The following is a 14,834-nucleotide window of genomic DNA, read 5'->3' on the forward strand; positions in this document are numbered from 1 at the left end:
TCATTTCTGCAATTTCTATTGCATTCAATTTTGTCTTTTCTTTTTTGGTCTTTTTATGGCCACACTCTTCAACATATGGAGGTTCATAGGCCAGGGGGCTAATCAGAGCTACAGCCACAGCAACACCAGATCTGAGCTGCTATGTGATCTACACCACAGCTCAAGCCAACGCAGTATCCTCCACCCACTGCGTGAGGCCAGGGATCAAGCCCGCATCCTTACAGATGCTGGTCAGATATGTTTCCGCTGAGCCACGATGGGAACTCCCAATTTTTTCTTTTTTTTTAAGGCTGTGTTGTGGCATATGAAAGTTTCTGGATAGGGGTCAAATCAGAGCTGCAGCTGCTGCACTATTCCACAGCCACAGAAAAGCAGGATCTGAGGTGTGTCTGACACCTACACCACAGCTGACAGCAGTGACAGAAACCAAACCTACTAAGCGATGCCAGAGATCAAACCCATGTCTCCATGGACACTAGTCAGGATTCTTACAGCTGAGCTACAACAGGAACTCCCATTATTTCATTTTTTATGGATTGAATAACATTAGAGAATTCCTCATGTACAGCCCCTGCACCTTGACATTAATTCTAGACTTTTCAGGGGTTTTGTTTTTGTTTCTTCTTTTTTGGGGGCTGCACCTGTGGCATATGGAAGTTCCCAGAGACAACCCTATATCCTTAACCCTCTTCACCACAACAGGAACACTACGCCTGGTCTAGTGAAAGTCCTAGGCTTTGCTCACTTGAAAGCTACCAGGGGGTTGATGCCAGTGGGCTGGTGAGGGTGGGACCACTGAGCTTGACAAGATGAAATACTCCACCCAGGACATTAATAGGCCATGAAATTCCACTCCCCATTCCCTTTGCTTCATCCTCATTGGGACTATGAGGCATCTGCTTCCACCATATTGTACACTGCAGAAATCCAGCTGAGACTATTGGATGTTCTCCCACCCACAAGGCAGTGAAGCAGAAAGTCCCGTCCTGACAGACAAGCCTTTTCTTCTCTGGCTAAGCCCCCCACACGGGACACCCTGGATGATTGGAGAATCACCCCAGCCTGTCATCTGGCCACTTCAGAGAGGCAGAGAGAAACTCTCTAGAGGTAAGGGCTGCCTCCAGCCTCCATTCTCATGACTGGTGAGTGTCCAGAGGGCGGAACGGCACAAAAGCAGCTCTCCATCCCCAGTTCCTCAGCAGCAGCCAGGCCTCCACACTGAGCCCGCTTTCTAGACTTGGCAGCTTCCAGGGGGCCTGAGCTGAGGCCCATTCTCTGGGGCATGGGGGCCTGGGAAGCTTGCTGGGCCCTCTGCCCTGCAGTGCAGACAAGACCCGAGGCAGGGACAGGGCTCTGTGGCAGCCCCCAGGGCAGCAGGCTGTGGTGAAGGCCCAAGAGGAAGGCCAGGCTGGGGAGCTCCTCCTCATCCTCACTGAACCCGTGACCCAGCCCTGGGGCTCCACTAAGAGGAGAGGCCTCCCTGAGAACCTTGCTGGCCCTGGGTCCTGATGGAGGGCCCGAGCGCTTGGTGCCCTGGCGAGGAAATGGCTGTGCAGTTCCAGCCTGAGGGGGCTCCTGATATCCTGGAGAGGGCACAGAGCCTTTGTGCCTGAACAGGCCCCTGTCTGTTTGGGGGTGCCTTAGATGGCCATGGAAATCCATCTGGGGTTCCAGGTTTCATCACTGACCCCGGGCTGTGGGCCTTGCTCATTCCTCTGGGCATCTTGTTGGGCCACAGACTCTGAAGGTCTTGAGTCCAGGTGGGGTGCCCTGTGATTGGGAGTGGATGGCACCCCGTCGTCCTCCTCCAAGGCCAGGACTTGTGTCTGCACCAGCTGGTGGGAGAGAGGTGGACAGTGACTGCTCTGCACCCTCCAGGGAGAGCCGGGGCTTATGGGCAGGGGGAGGTGAGTTGGGACTCACATCCACAGACAGAGTCTGTGGCCCTCCTGCCTTCCTCCTGCACCTTCTCCCCAGCAGGGTCCTTGCCCTGTCCCCGGCTCCCCTCTTCCCCTTCCATTCCTCCTGCCCTGCACCCATCTGGGCAGCCTCCTGGGTGCAGGGCCTCTCCGTCAGGGGAGGGAGGGACAGAGCCTTCAGGGCCTCCTGCTCTAGGGCCCTCCCCGGCCCTGGCTGACCTGGGTCCTTTCCTCCTGGATTTCCAGGGTCACCTGGGTTCCCACCCTGCCCCCAGTCTCCCTAGTGTCAGTCCCTCCCCTGGCCACCTCTTCAGGGGAGAGTCCTTCCTCCTGCTCCTCAGCCAGGCCCGAGAGATCCAGCTCTGGTTCTGGGGTAAGCAACTCTGGCAGGAATCATGGGTGAATGAACAACTCCACCTGGAATGGAAGGAAGAGGCTGTGAGCAGCCTTGGCAGGAGTGCCCTGGGAGGCGGGAAGGCTGGGGGGAAATGTGACTAGCAGAGGCCAATCCAGAGTCCCCCTCACAAAGGGGGAGCTTTCAAACTCCCATAGGTATTGTCTCCTCTCACATAAACACACACACACACTCACAAGCAGGTGCACATGCAGACACATGGGCTCCAAAGCACAAACACATAGGCACCGACACAGACACACAAAGGCCTACAAAGAGAGAGAGAGACACACATGTACAACTTACACATCCACATATACACATCCCATGCACCAAAGTACACTCAGACACACAGGAAGACACACAGATGTCAGGGTCAAGGACCAGAGCCTAAATCCCATTATCCTGGGCCAAAGCCAGAACTAGGGTGCGAAGAGCATCTCTCCCTGGAATCCTGGAGTCTCAGACTCCAGGCCCAGCCCACCTTGGTGTCAAAGTCCTCCTGGGAACACAGCTTGTCCATGTAGCTGAGGAGATCCGGGTCTAGGAACCAGCCGTCGTCGTCCTGTGGCAGCTCATATCCATCCTCTCGACATTCCGTATCTGACTCCCCTGTGGCTGAGGGGCCAGGACCCACCAGTGCCTGCGGGATGTCCCCATGCTCCCTGCGAGCCTCAGGGGCAATCTCCTTGGGGGCCTTGTCCTCCAGCAGCTGCCAGGCTCTGCGTGGCCTTGGGTGGGTGTGCTGGACCCTGGGGCCGTGTTTCCTTGGAGCACAGGCTGAGGCAGAGCAGGAGGAAGGGAAAGTGAGGGGACCCAGCGCCCAGAAGCTGACCCCTGAGCAGGCACAGGGGAGGGCATGGTTGTGGGGCAATGGATATGCCTGTGGGAAGGGGGAGGAGCAGCCAGAGCCTCAGGTTTTGTGGGAGGCCAGATTCAAGTCAGGGACAGGTAAAAGTCAGGTGTGAGAACGTGTGGAACATCTAATGATCAAGGGTCTCCCCACCAGCACACTTGTTAGGCAGATTTCACAGGGGCCCCTTAGACAGGGGGAAGGGTGATGAGGTTCTAAATGGACCAGGTCCACACCCCAGAGGGGAAAGGGGTGACTGAGACTCCCTCGGGGGCTATCCCTGTTGAAAGACCAATGCCCCCTTGAGGGAAAAGGACCAATCTGGGAACAGGGACCATGCCTAGGCCTCTCTTACCTGTGCCTTGACGTCCAGCAGGAAGGTGATTCACAGACTGAGTGCCCATTTTGCGGGATGTGGGTTCCTGAGGAGCCAGCTTTGTTGGAGCTGGAGGAGGCATGCCCTGTGCCCGCGTTCTGCAGGACACGTTTCCCATCCTGATCTCATCCTCTGCCTCAAATTGCATGAACCTGGGGGGTGTTGAGGGACAGGCCCCAGTGAGAAAACCACCTGGGCTCTGGAGCCCACCCAGGGCAGCAGGACCGAGTGGGTGAGGAGAGGGTGTCCTTGGGGCTGTCAGGGCCCTGTGAGGTGCTGTCGCAGCAGGGAGCTGCTCTGGCGCAGGTCCAAGATCTGGGCCTCCTCCTGCCTGAGCAGCCCTGGAGCTGGAGGGCATGGCCCAGCAGAGACCTAGGTCAATCTCTGGGACCAGGCTTAGGGACACATGGTGGGTGGTGGGGGCCCATGCTCATGTGCCCCCGGACCTTGTCTGACCCAAACAATGGAGATGGCCAGTGGCCTGGTCAGGCACGTATCGCCACAGAGCCGTTGCCCAAACGCAGAACCTGGGGCTGGGAGTGAGAGTCCGGGAAAGCACGCATGAGACAGGGCCCAGCACAGGCTGGAGTGGGGATCCTACCCTTAGAGGTGAGGCATCTCTTGCCACTGAGAGCTAGCTGCTCCTTTGGTTTTGTTTGGAAACTAGGAGATTCACATGCAGAAATGACAGGGAGGGCCAGAGACCCATGGGCTTCCCCAAGGATGGCCGGTTGCCCATTCCAGCCACCGCTGATGAGGAGAGGCCTACCACACACTAGGTCAGTGATTGCCAGGCACCCAGCATGAAGGGGTGCCAGGCTGTCGGGTAGAGTCCTCACCCCTGCACAGACCCCATGCCTTCAGGGGACCCCCACCTGGGCTGCCGTGCTCCCCAAGGCCATCCTGAGGCCTCCCCACATCAGCATCACGGTAGGGCAGAGCTCCTGGGACAGGCAGGCTGGAAGAGCCAAGCTCTCCAGGTGGCAGAGGGGATTCTGGAGGCCAATAGGATTTGGGGATTCAGGGAACAGGAGGTGTCAGGTGCCAGCCTCCTCTTGCATCCTCTCTGATTGCTAGCACCAGAGCCAGATCCTGCCCTGGGGCCTGCCCATCACCCACCACCCACCCCACCATGTCGCCCATGGCCCAGGACCCTGACTCACTTTGCTGCCATTTCATAAAAGGCCATCCTCTCAACGGTGCTCATGTGCTGCCATTCCTGCATGGCCTGCCGCATGCCCTCCTCCAGCGTCATGGTGGGTTTCAGGCGAGCCAGGGTGCGAAGCACTGGGCTGTAAGCCCTCAGGGTCAGTCTCTTGGTACAGCCCAGCCCCCAACTGCCCAACCCCACCCAGCTCCAAGGCCTCCATGGGCCCCACCCCTGCCAAACCCAGGCTCAAGAGGGGGAGACGAGGGTGTCTGGAGAGCAAAGACAAGCCTTCCTGGTGCCTGGTGCCACCACATCCCACTCACCAGAGGATGCTTGTCCACTCCCTGGCTATAGCTGGGACACTGTGGCTGGGGGGGTTTGCCATCTCATATAAAATGCAGCCCCATCAATGAGGGAGGGAAGGCGCCAGTCTACCTGCTAACAGGTCTGAGAAGTCCAAGGATTCTTCTGCCCAGGTCTCTGCACTAGATGGCCTAGTCCCCCTTTTCGGAGGGACCTCGGGTCTAGGAGGGATGTTCCTGCCAGGCTCACAGCTCTAGGATAGACCCTTGCCCTTAGGACAGCTCGACCACCTCCCCGTTCACACTGGACTTCTTCAGAACAACAAGGACCGGGCATGCAGAAAGCTCTGTTCTGGGCCTGAATGTCCTAAGCCTTATCTGAAGTGATACCCACTGGCTGCCATAGGCCCAGGTCCATGTTGAAAGGAGGTAGCACCAGAGCAGCAGGTCCCATTCAAACTCTGGCTCCTCACATCTGAGCAGGACCCTCTCGGACTGCTCTCCTGCACTCCATGTTATCATGGCAGTGCAGAAAGTGAGACAACTGGTCTTGCATGGTGGTGGTAGCTGAGCTAAGGCACGGACGGGATGTCATGGACTGGACGTGGGACACATCTGAGTGCAGACGTGCCTCCTCATAGCATGGACATTGCTGTCAATGCTCCTTCTTTCAAGGTGAAAGGATGCCTGGAAACCTAAGCAGGGAGTCCATGCCAAGGTCCTGTATATGCGAAGGCTCCAGCTGAGCTAATGAGGGCCTGAGAGGTCACTTACATGAGAAAGCAGGAGAGAGCTTCCGCATCGGGGCTCTGGGGCAGGTGGCTGCGGGCCAGGGACTTGAAGCGCTGCCAGCGTCGGAAGTTCTGATAGACGCTGTTATGGTGAGAGGCGTCCTCCTGAGGGCCCCTGTGCTGGGAGGCATGCAGGCTGCCTGCCCCAGAGGCGCCATGTGGCCACGACCCAGAGCTCCCTGGGGGCAGGATGAAGGCCATCTGGACAGCTGGTGGTGCAGCTTGAGGAGGAAGGCCTGGGGCCAAGCCTCCCTTGCCAGCCTGAGCTGCTGCAATAGCTGGGGCAGCCACCCCACTGTCCCCCACAGGGCTTGCTCTGCAAAGGGGTGCAGGACACAAAGCACTCCCCATGAGGGCCCTGGAAGCATTCCCATTGAGGGGGGCCTGAGGGCGCCCAAAGGCCTGAGACTGGTGGGGCAATGCTGACCTCCCTCCTGACCAGACTGGGACAGGGATGTTGCCAAGCCCTGGGGCAATGGGGCCATGGTCAGCAGGAGTCACCCGAGGTGTCATGGGGTGAGGTGGCTGCAATAGGGTGCTGCCAGGCAGGAGTAATGGGGCCATGGGCGGTGGCAGGTGCTGCTCCCAAGCTGGCTGGGGTTGGGAGCCAGGAGTGAGGGGAGGATAGGAGCGTGAGGCCCCAGGGGGCATGACCACATCCGTGCCCAGCAGTAGAGATGCTGTGGAGAGAAAGGAAAGGGGTGAATGGAAGAGGAGAAGGGGCGACATGGACGGAAGCTCTCTGGGGACTCAGAGGGCACACCTCAGTGGGAGAGGGCATTTGGCCCGAGGAACCTGTGTGTTGTGCAGATGTCGTGGTGGGATTTTCACGGTCTTGACCACCGCACCAAGTTGCCTGCCCCTGTCTACCAAGAAATGCTCAGCTCAGCAGCAGGGATTGGAGAGCCTCCCTGAGGAGCTCCCTGACACCTCGTCCTCACAGGCTGTCCCCACGTCCTGGACCTGAGAGGCCATCTACTCTGAGCATGCCCCTCAGCAAGGTCACTGGCAGGTAAGGGCCTTCTCCAAGGTCCTTCCAGGCACCGTGAGGCCTTTGATGGACCTCCACTGTCTAAAGTCGAAGGGCCTCATATCCTCCTTAACCCTTCCTCTCGGGATGCTCAGCACATATCTGTTCTGTCTTTCATTCCTGACCTCACACAACACCTCTCAAAGGCTGAGAAGATCGCTCTGCATACAGAACCCTTAGACAAACGCAGAGCAGCCCCACCAAGCATGCACCTGCCTCTCCGAACCACCCAGAGTGGACACTTCACGGAGGCTAAGGTGTGCCACCCCATCCCGATGGCCCTGAATCCCTCCCACCATGCAGTTCTGCTCCTCAGAGAGAAGTCTGAGAAGCTGGTGTGTGTCCCCTGCATTTTTGCCACTTCCCATCCAGGGTTGGCTTCCGAAGAGGAGCATGGGTCCAGGGCGGCTCATGTGACTTGGGTCATGGGAGTAGAGGCTGCCTGGGGTCCTTCCCCTTCCAGCTCCCAATAATGGAAAGTGAGGACAACCTGAGAAGCAGGCAGGAGTCAGGTGCCATTGTGAGAAAACCGCCCATTCAGGAGAAGGAGGTACATGCCATGAGGCACCGAATTGACCTCCACAGGTGTCCTAGGAGGTTTCAGAGTAGCAGACTAGATGATCTTCCTGCTTCTGTGCTACACTGCTTCACCCCCCCCCCCTTTACAAAGGAAGCAGCCTTCATAGGCATTCCACCTGCACCAGCCTCTCTCCACATGTAGTAGTAGTGACTTGAAATAGGAACACACTTTTCATCTCAAAGCCAGGCCTCATCTTCTGCCGTGAGACACCTGACATGCTGCGCCATGTCTGCAGAGACGTATTTCCACAAAAGGGAAACCAATACAGAACACCTCAGGCCCACGAGTCCTAGCTTGGGTGAAGTCACCTGGTTGCCCATCCCTTGTGGGATCCAAGGCCACAGTTGCCTGACCTGAGAAGTGAGTTCTGGGCGGGATGGAGGGAAACGTTCTGGGCCGTGGCAGTGAGAGTCACATCCTGCCCAGCTCAGAGCAGACCCTTTCCTGAGCATGTGGCCACAGACAACACCCACCAGCACTGAATCGTTTTCTGACTATACCCTCCCATTCCACGCCCCCATTAGCCAGAGTATGCTCCAGTTCCAACCCCTTAGAGAGGTCTGGTGAGGCGAGCTTCAGATGCCTGAGGACCACAAGGCGGGGCTAGGCTTTCCCCATGACCCACCCAGGGCCAGCCACAGGACACTGGCTCCACACACGTTCCAAGTGGCTTGTCTCCCTTCTAGAAACCGCCAACCTGCCTGCTGCCATCCTGCCTCCCCAGCCAGAGCAAGGCCTCTTGAACCACCTCCAAGCAGCTCTCCTCCCCAGGGCAGCCTCAGGTTTCTACAGGCTCCCCAGCTGAGATGTCCCTGGGGTGCAGTGCTCTCGCCTAACTCTCCTTCAGTCCAATTCCATGTCCACAGTGAAGGGTCCCAACGGAAACCCAGGGTTTTGAGGGAGGCACTTTCTCTTGGAAAACAGCCCCTGTCTAGAGGCTTATGGCCTTCTGAAGCCATTCCCACAGGCATGGGCCTGGACCACCATGGGCTGGTAGCATCAAGAGCAGGACCTTACTAATGTTTCTTTGTGCCGAAAGACCCAGTCTATCAACCATTTGTCACACAGCCTACTGTCCAAGACCAGAAATCTTTACTACTTTTTCCTGTATTATTACATTGCTGGTAAATATTTTATGTTTTACCTTTTAAATCATTTAATGTAACATTTGAACAAATCATACTTCTCAGGGATCACAATCCACTTGTGCAAAGAAGAATATTTATATCATATATAGCAGAAAGGATTCTTTCCACTAGAAATCAGTGTTAACTGTTTCACTAAAATGTTTTTAGAGCTGTTTTTTGCAAGTAAAATTGAATGCAATCCACTTTTATTTTTTTACATAGTATATATCTTTTATTTTTTATTTTTTTCATTGTTTTATATATTTGTAAAAGTCTTTATTGTCCAGCTTAAGGGAGGACAGCTGGTGTTTCAGACCTGATTCTGCCTTTGTTATTATTATTTTTTAATAGTTATTTCCCCAATACAATTTTTTTTTCTACTGTACAGCCTGGTGATACAGTTACACATACATGTACACATTCTATTTTCACACATTATCCTGCTCCATCATAAGTGACTAGACATAGTTCCCAGTGCAGCACAGCAGGTTCTCATTGCTAATCCATTCCAAAGGCAATAGTTAGTATCTATTAACCCAAGCTCCCCAACCACCCCATCATTTTCATTTAAAAAAATATTTCTTTCTTCCTGGTTGAAAATTAAAATATTCACAGAGAACTACATCTTAGACTTGTGATGGAGCATGATGGATGGAACTAGAGACTCTCATTCTGAGTGAAGAAAGTCCGAAAGAGAAAGCCCAATACCATATGATATCACTTATATCTGAAATCTGATATATAGCACAAAGGAACCTTTCCACAGAAAAGAGAATCATGGACTTGGAGAATAGACTTGTGGTTGCCACGGGGAGGGGAAGGGAGTGGGAGGGACTGGGAGCTTGGGGTAAATAGATGCAGAACTTTGCCTTAAAGAACTAAAGGTCCTAGAGATCAGTTTTTCCTCTTCTTATTTATTTGTCCTTTTGGGGGCCACACCTGCTGCATATGGAAGTTCCTAGGCTAGGAGTCACATCAGACCTGCAGCTTCATGCCTATGCCACAGCCACAGCAATGTGGGTATTCAACATGGACAGCTGGTTGGTAGGTACGTTGCACCTGTTTGTATTCATGGTTTGGATGTGTATAGAGTTGGAGTGTTACCAGCTAGGGTTCTTGGCCTTCCTTAATCAAGAGCAATTGATAAGATGCCAGAAGAGAAAATCAGGAAGGCTTTATTCAGGACACCTGCTTCAGCAGAGAGGTGCAGAAGCAATCACCAGCTTCCCTTGTTCACCTGCTCACTGAGCAGGGGTGAGCTTGTTCCTTCTATGGGGTGAGCGTAGGGGCATGTCCAGGGGTTGGGCCAGGGGGGTGGCTGAGGTGGTTTTCCCTCCCCTTTAGTGGTGGTGCATGTAGGGGGTGTGCATGGTACCCTGCTTTTGCTCTCTGTTCTTCAGAAGTGGAAGTTTTTTTTTTCTCACAATTTGTCCCAAATGAGCAAGCACATAGTTCTTTCTCATCCTTTATACTTTTGCTGTATTTCATTCTCCAGGAGATGTTTGTCCAGGTGCAACCACTGCAGCCCCTGCAGCCAAGGGTGCCAGGTCCCAACCTGTATCAGTAAGAGAGGCAGTTGGATATTCAAGGTATATAGGACTTTGTCTGTAAAAATTTAGACTATGTGTATATCTAGGTATGTAAATTTAGGTGGCCTGTTTGTAGAGTTATCAGGCTGAGTGTAGAAATGTGCATGTGTGTCCAATACGTATATATTTACACACACACACACACACACGTGTGATGTCCTTTGCTTACATAACTGAGGTGAGAGTTGAGGATCCCACTCAGAGTGTAAGTGGATTGTGTGGATTCCATATTCATATGGAAAGGTGTGGACTTCACTGGAACTGGTTCATACTAGCTTGGGAGAGTCAGCTCTGTGTTTGGTAACATCAGGTTGGTAGTTTGAATTTTCTCGTGCTTGGAATATTTAGACCATGTAGATACCATAAATGAAGTCTTACCTGACTTTCCTAGAGATAAGCATTTACCAGCACACTGCTCATCTTTGTCTGGATGTATGTATGTGTCAAGCAAGAATTTTCAGGCATCAGTTTATATGTACGTATGGGACATTTTATGTGAATTGTGAGTGGGGGATCTGGGTCTTCTATGTGTGTACTGACCCTTCATTCTGAATCACTGCATTGCTCCTGTCAGGTTGAGTCATTCTTTCGGGTCAAAGAATTCCCCCCTCCCCCAGTGCTGGTGACTTCCAGTGGAAACGATGCAGATGGATTTAGGGGCATCTGTACCTTAGGCGGGTGGACACGCCTTCAACATTTGTATGGTCCTAGAATCTGGGGCCCTAGAAGGGTGAGCCTGGTGGACAGATGGCCATGTAGAGAAGATCCTTCACAGGTGTGTGGTTGGCATGACAAGCAGCAGTCAGGAAGTCATGGGGATTCATGGATAAGTGATAAGGTGGGCAAGTGCTCTCTCAGGAAAATCCCCTGAGAATCCGTTGGGCAGTCACAGGTGTTTCTGGCTCTTCTGTGGCACAGCTGGTAGGCAAGGACACCCTGCACATGCAGTCCAGGTGGTTCAAGTCTCTAGAGCCATGTGTCCCTGTGCCCAGTTGCCCCAGGAGGGTGCGAACTATTGTGGGTCAGGCTGGTAAGCTGTATCAATAATTCTCCACCAACCTATCTGTATGGAATCCTAGGTCCTCAGGGATAGGCAGGACCTCAGGGATCAGTGAGCTGACAAGGACAAAGGTGGGGAGGCCTTGTCTCTAAGGGAGGCTTGAGGAGTGAGGCCTGGAGAGCCTCGGGAGTCCTACTCTGAGGAGATATGGCTCCAATATTCCCAAACCCTGTAGACATGGTCATTGTTCTTTTCTGAAGGTTCAGGATTCTTCTGGCAGTGGGAAGATCATCCCAGTCTCGTGGTTCTCAGATCGGATGACTTGAGCCTTTTTTCCTCCTATTCTGCCTCCAACTGCAAACCCATCAGGGAGGCCCATGATCACTGTGTCCACTAGCTGACCCTACAGCCACCTCCTGCCTCCCCTGGATCCATCTGTTTTGACGCAGCCCATGGATTCCATGCTGGGAACTGCTGGTGACAGCTATAGCTCTCCATTTGGCTTGGGATGAGTTTTCAGTCCCCATTCTTTGGGATTTGCTGGTTCAGCCTTTTCCCCAGTCCAAGAATCCCTGGAGTTGGTGGTGGAGCATCCCAGGCCTTCTTGTGCATCTGCATCTCTAGGTGCAGTGCTCAGAGGGAAGTTCATAGCAACACAGGCCTTCCTCGACAGAGAAGAAAAATCTCAAATTGAAAACTGAACCCACCACCTAAATGAATTAGATAAAGAAGAACAGACAAAACCTAAAGTCAGCAGAAGGAAGGTAATCATAAAGATCTAAGAGGAAATCAATAAAGTAGAGATTCAAAAAACAATAGAAAAAATCCATCAAACCAAGAGCTGGCTCCTTGAAAAGATAAACAAAATAGACAAACCTCTGGCTAGACTCACCAAGAAGAGGAGAGGGAAGAAACCCAAATAAACAAAATGAAAAAGGAGAAGTCACAACTGACGCTACAGAAATACAAAAAAACATAGACTACTATCAATAATTATATGCCAACAAATTCAACAACCTAGACGAAATGGACATCTTTCTAGAGACTTACAGCCTGCCAAAACTGAATCAAGAAGAAATAGATCAACTGAACAGACGGATCACTAGAAATGAAATTGACTATGTCATAAAAACATCCCCTACAAATAAAAGTCCAGGACCATATGGCTTCACAGGAGAATTCTACCAAACACACAAAGAGGAAATCCTACCCTTCCTCCTTAAATGTTCCCAAAAGGTTGAAGAAGAAGAAACACTCCCAAAGACATTCTGTGATGCTACCGACATGCTAATTCCAAAAACAGACAAAGATGCCTCCAAAAAAGAAAATTATCAGCCAATATCCTTGCTGGATACAGATGCAAAAATTCTCAACAAAATTTTAGCTAACCAAATCCAGCAACATATCAAAAAGATCGTACACCATGACCAGGTGGGATTCATCCCAGGTTCACAAGGACCGTTCAACATACACAAATCAAACAATGTCATACACCACATTAATAAAAGTCAGAAACCACATGATCATCTCAATAGATGCAGAAAAAGCATTTGACAAAGTCCAACATCCATTCATGATCAAAACTCTTACCAATGTGGGCCTAGAGGGAACATTCCTTAACATAATCAAAGCCATTTATGACAAACCCACAGCAAACATAATAGTCAATGGAGAAAAACTGAAAGCCTTCCCACTAAATCTGGAACAAGACACAGATGCCCACTCCCACCACCACTGTTATCATAGTGCTGGAAGTCCTAGTCACAGCAAGCAGACAAACAAAAGAAACAAAAGGCATCTGAATAGGAAGAGAAGTGGTAAAACTGTCACTGTATGCAGAGGACATGATACTATATATAGAAAGCCCCAAGAACTCAACCCAAAAACTACCTGAACTGCTCAACAAATTCAGCAAAGTAGCAGGATATAAGATTAACATTCAGAAATCACTCGCATTTCTGTATACAAACAGTGAAATAGTAGAAAAGGAATACAAAAATATGATACCTTTTAAAGTTGCACCCCAAAAAGTCAATCATCTGACCAAGGTGGTGAAAGACTTATATGCTGAGAACTATGAAACATTAAACAAGGAAATTAAGAAGATGTAAAGAAATGGAAAGACATTCCATGCTTCTGGATTGGAAGAATTAATATTGTAAAAATGGCCATACTACCCAAAGCAATCTACAGATTCAATGCAATCCCTATCCAGTTACCCACACCATTTTTCAGAGAACTAGAACAAACTATCCCAAAATCTATATGGAACCACAAAAGACCCAGAATTGCCAAAGCAATTCTGAGGAACAAAAACCAAGCAGGAGGCATAATTCTTCCAGGCTTCAGGCAATATTACAAAGCCACAGTCATCTAGACAGTGTGGTACTGGTATCAAAACAGACAGACAGACCAATGGAACAGAATAGAGAACTCAGAAATAAACCCAAACACCTACGGGCAATTAATCTTTGACAAATGAGGCAAGAACATAAAATGGGGAAAAGACAGTCTTTTCAGCAAGTACTTCTGGGAAACCTGGACAGCTGCATGCAAATCAACAAAATTAGAACATACCCTCACACTATGCACCGAAATAAACTCAAAATGGCTGAAAGACTTAAATGTAAGAGAAGACACCATCAAACTCCTGGAAGAGAATATAGACAACACAATCTCTGACATCAACCTTACAAATGTTTCTCAGGTCCGTCTCCCAAAGCAACAGAAATCAAAGCAAAAGTAAACCAATGGGACCTAATCAGCAAGCTTCTGCACAGCAAAGGAAACAAAAAGGCAACTTACAGAATGGGCGAAAATAGTTTCAAATGATGCAACTGACAAGGGCCTCATCTCTAAAATAGACAAACAACTTATGCACCTCAACAGCAAAAAAACCCAACAACCCAATGGAAAAATGGGCAAAAGACCTGAAGAGACATTTCTCCAAGGAAGATATACAGATGGCCAAGAAGCACATGAAAGAATGATCAACATCGTTGATTATAAGAGAAATGCAAATCAAAACTACCATGTGATACCACCTCGCACCAGTCAGAGTGGCCATCATTCATAAGTCCACAAGTAACAAAGTCTGGAGGGGGTGTGGAGAAAAGGGAACCCTCCTGACCTGTTGGTGGGAATGAATGTAAGCTGGTACAGCCACTATGGAGAACCGTATGGAGGGAGATACCTTAGAAATCTATACCTAGAACTACCCTATGACCTGGCAATCCCACTCTCAGGCATATATCCAGACAAAACTCTCCTTGAAAAAGACACATGAACCCACATGTTCATTACAGCACTACTCACAATAGCCAAGACATGGAAACAGCCCAATTGTCCATTAACAAGTGATTGGAGTAGGAAGATGTGGTATATATACACAATGGAATCCTACTCAGCCATAAAAGAGAACAAAATAATGCCTTTTCCAGCAACATGGATGGAACTAGAGGCTCTCATCCTGAGTGAAGTAAGTCAGAAAGAGAAAGGAAAATGCCATGTGATATCACTTATATCTTGAATCTAATATATGGCACAAAGGAATCTTTCCATGGAAAAGAAAATCATGGACTTGGAGAATAGATTTGTGGTTGCCAAGGGGGAGGGGCAGGGAGTGGGATGGATGGCGTGCTTGGGTTAACAGATGCAGACTATTGCCTTTTCTTTTTTTTTGTCTTTTTGCTATTTCTTTGGGCCGCTCCCTCAGCATATGGA

The 14,834-nt window shown here is 50.9% G+C and overlaps 1 protein-coding gene across 1 annotated transcript; it reads right to left on the reverse strand.

Annotated features, from left to right (window-relative positions):
- Positions 1–28: 28 nt before the first annotated feature.
- LOC146396351 (NUT family member 2G-like) lies at positions 29–6,459 on the reverse strand. Its single transcript, XM_084996781.1, has 6 exons — positions 5,769–6,459; positions 4,706–4,834; positions 3,522–3,694; positions 2,798–3,093; positions 2,226–2,336; positions 29–1,835 (listed from the first exon to the last, which is right to left on the reverse strand). The coding sequence occupies exons 1-5, from the start codon at positions 6,434–6,436 to the stop codon at positions 2,313–2,315; spliced, it is 1,290 nt and encodes a 429-aa protein (XP_084852907.1). The 5' UTR covers positions 6,437–6,459; the 3' UTR covers positions 29–1,835; positions 2,226–2,312.
- Between the last annotated feature and the right edge of the window lie 8,375 nt (positions 6,460–14,834).

The sequence above is a fragment of the Sus scrofa genome, chromosome 14 (assembly GCF_054392235.1).
Source record: "Sus scrofa isolate SSC_HxYL_T2T_F1_AM1 chromosome 14, Sscrofa_HxYL_maternal_Yorkshire_Landrace_v2.0, whole genome shotgun sequence".
In the NCBI taxonomy this organism is placed as follows: Eukaryota; Metazoa; Chordata; class Mammalia; order Artiodactyla; family Suidae; genus Sus; species Sus scrofa.

Excerpts from the sequence above, each read along its gene's own strand:
- LOC146396351 (XM_084996781.1), bottom strand. The coding sequence starts at position 6,436 with ATGCCCCCTGGGGCCTCACGCTCCTATCCTCCCCTCACTCCTGGCTCC. Across the intron at positions 4,835-5,768 it reads GCTCTCTCCTGCTTTCTCAT|CCCAGTGCTTCGCACCCTGG; the intron begins GTAAGTGACCTC and ends GAGGGCTTACAG. Across the intron at positions 3,695-4,705 it reads TTTTATGAAATGGCAGCAAA|GTTCATGCAATTTGAGGCAG; the intron begins GTGAGTCAGGGT and ends AACACCCCCCAG.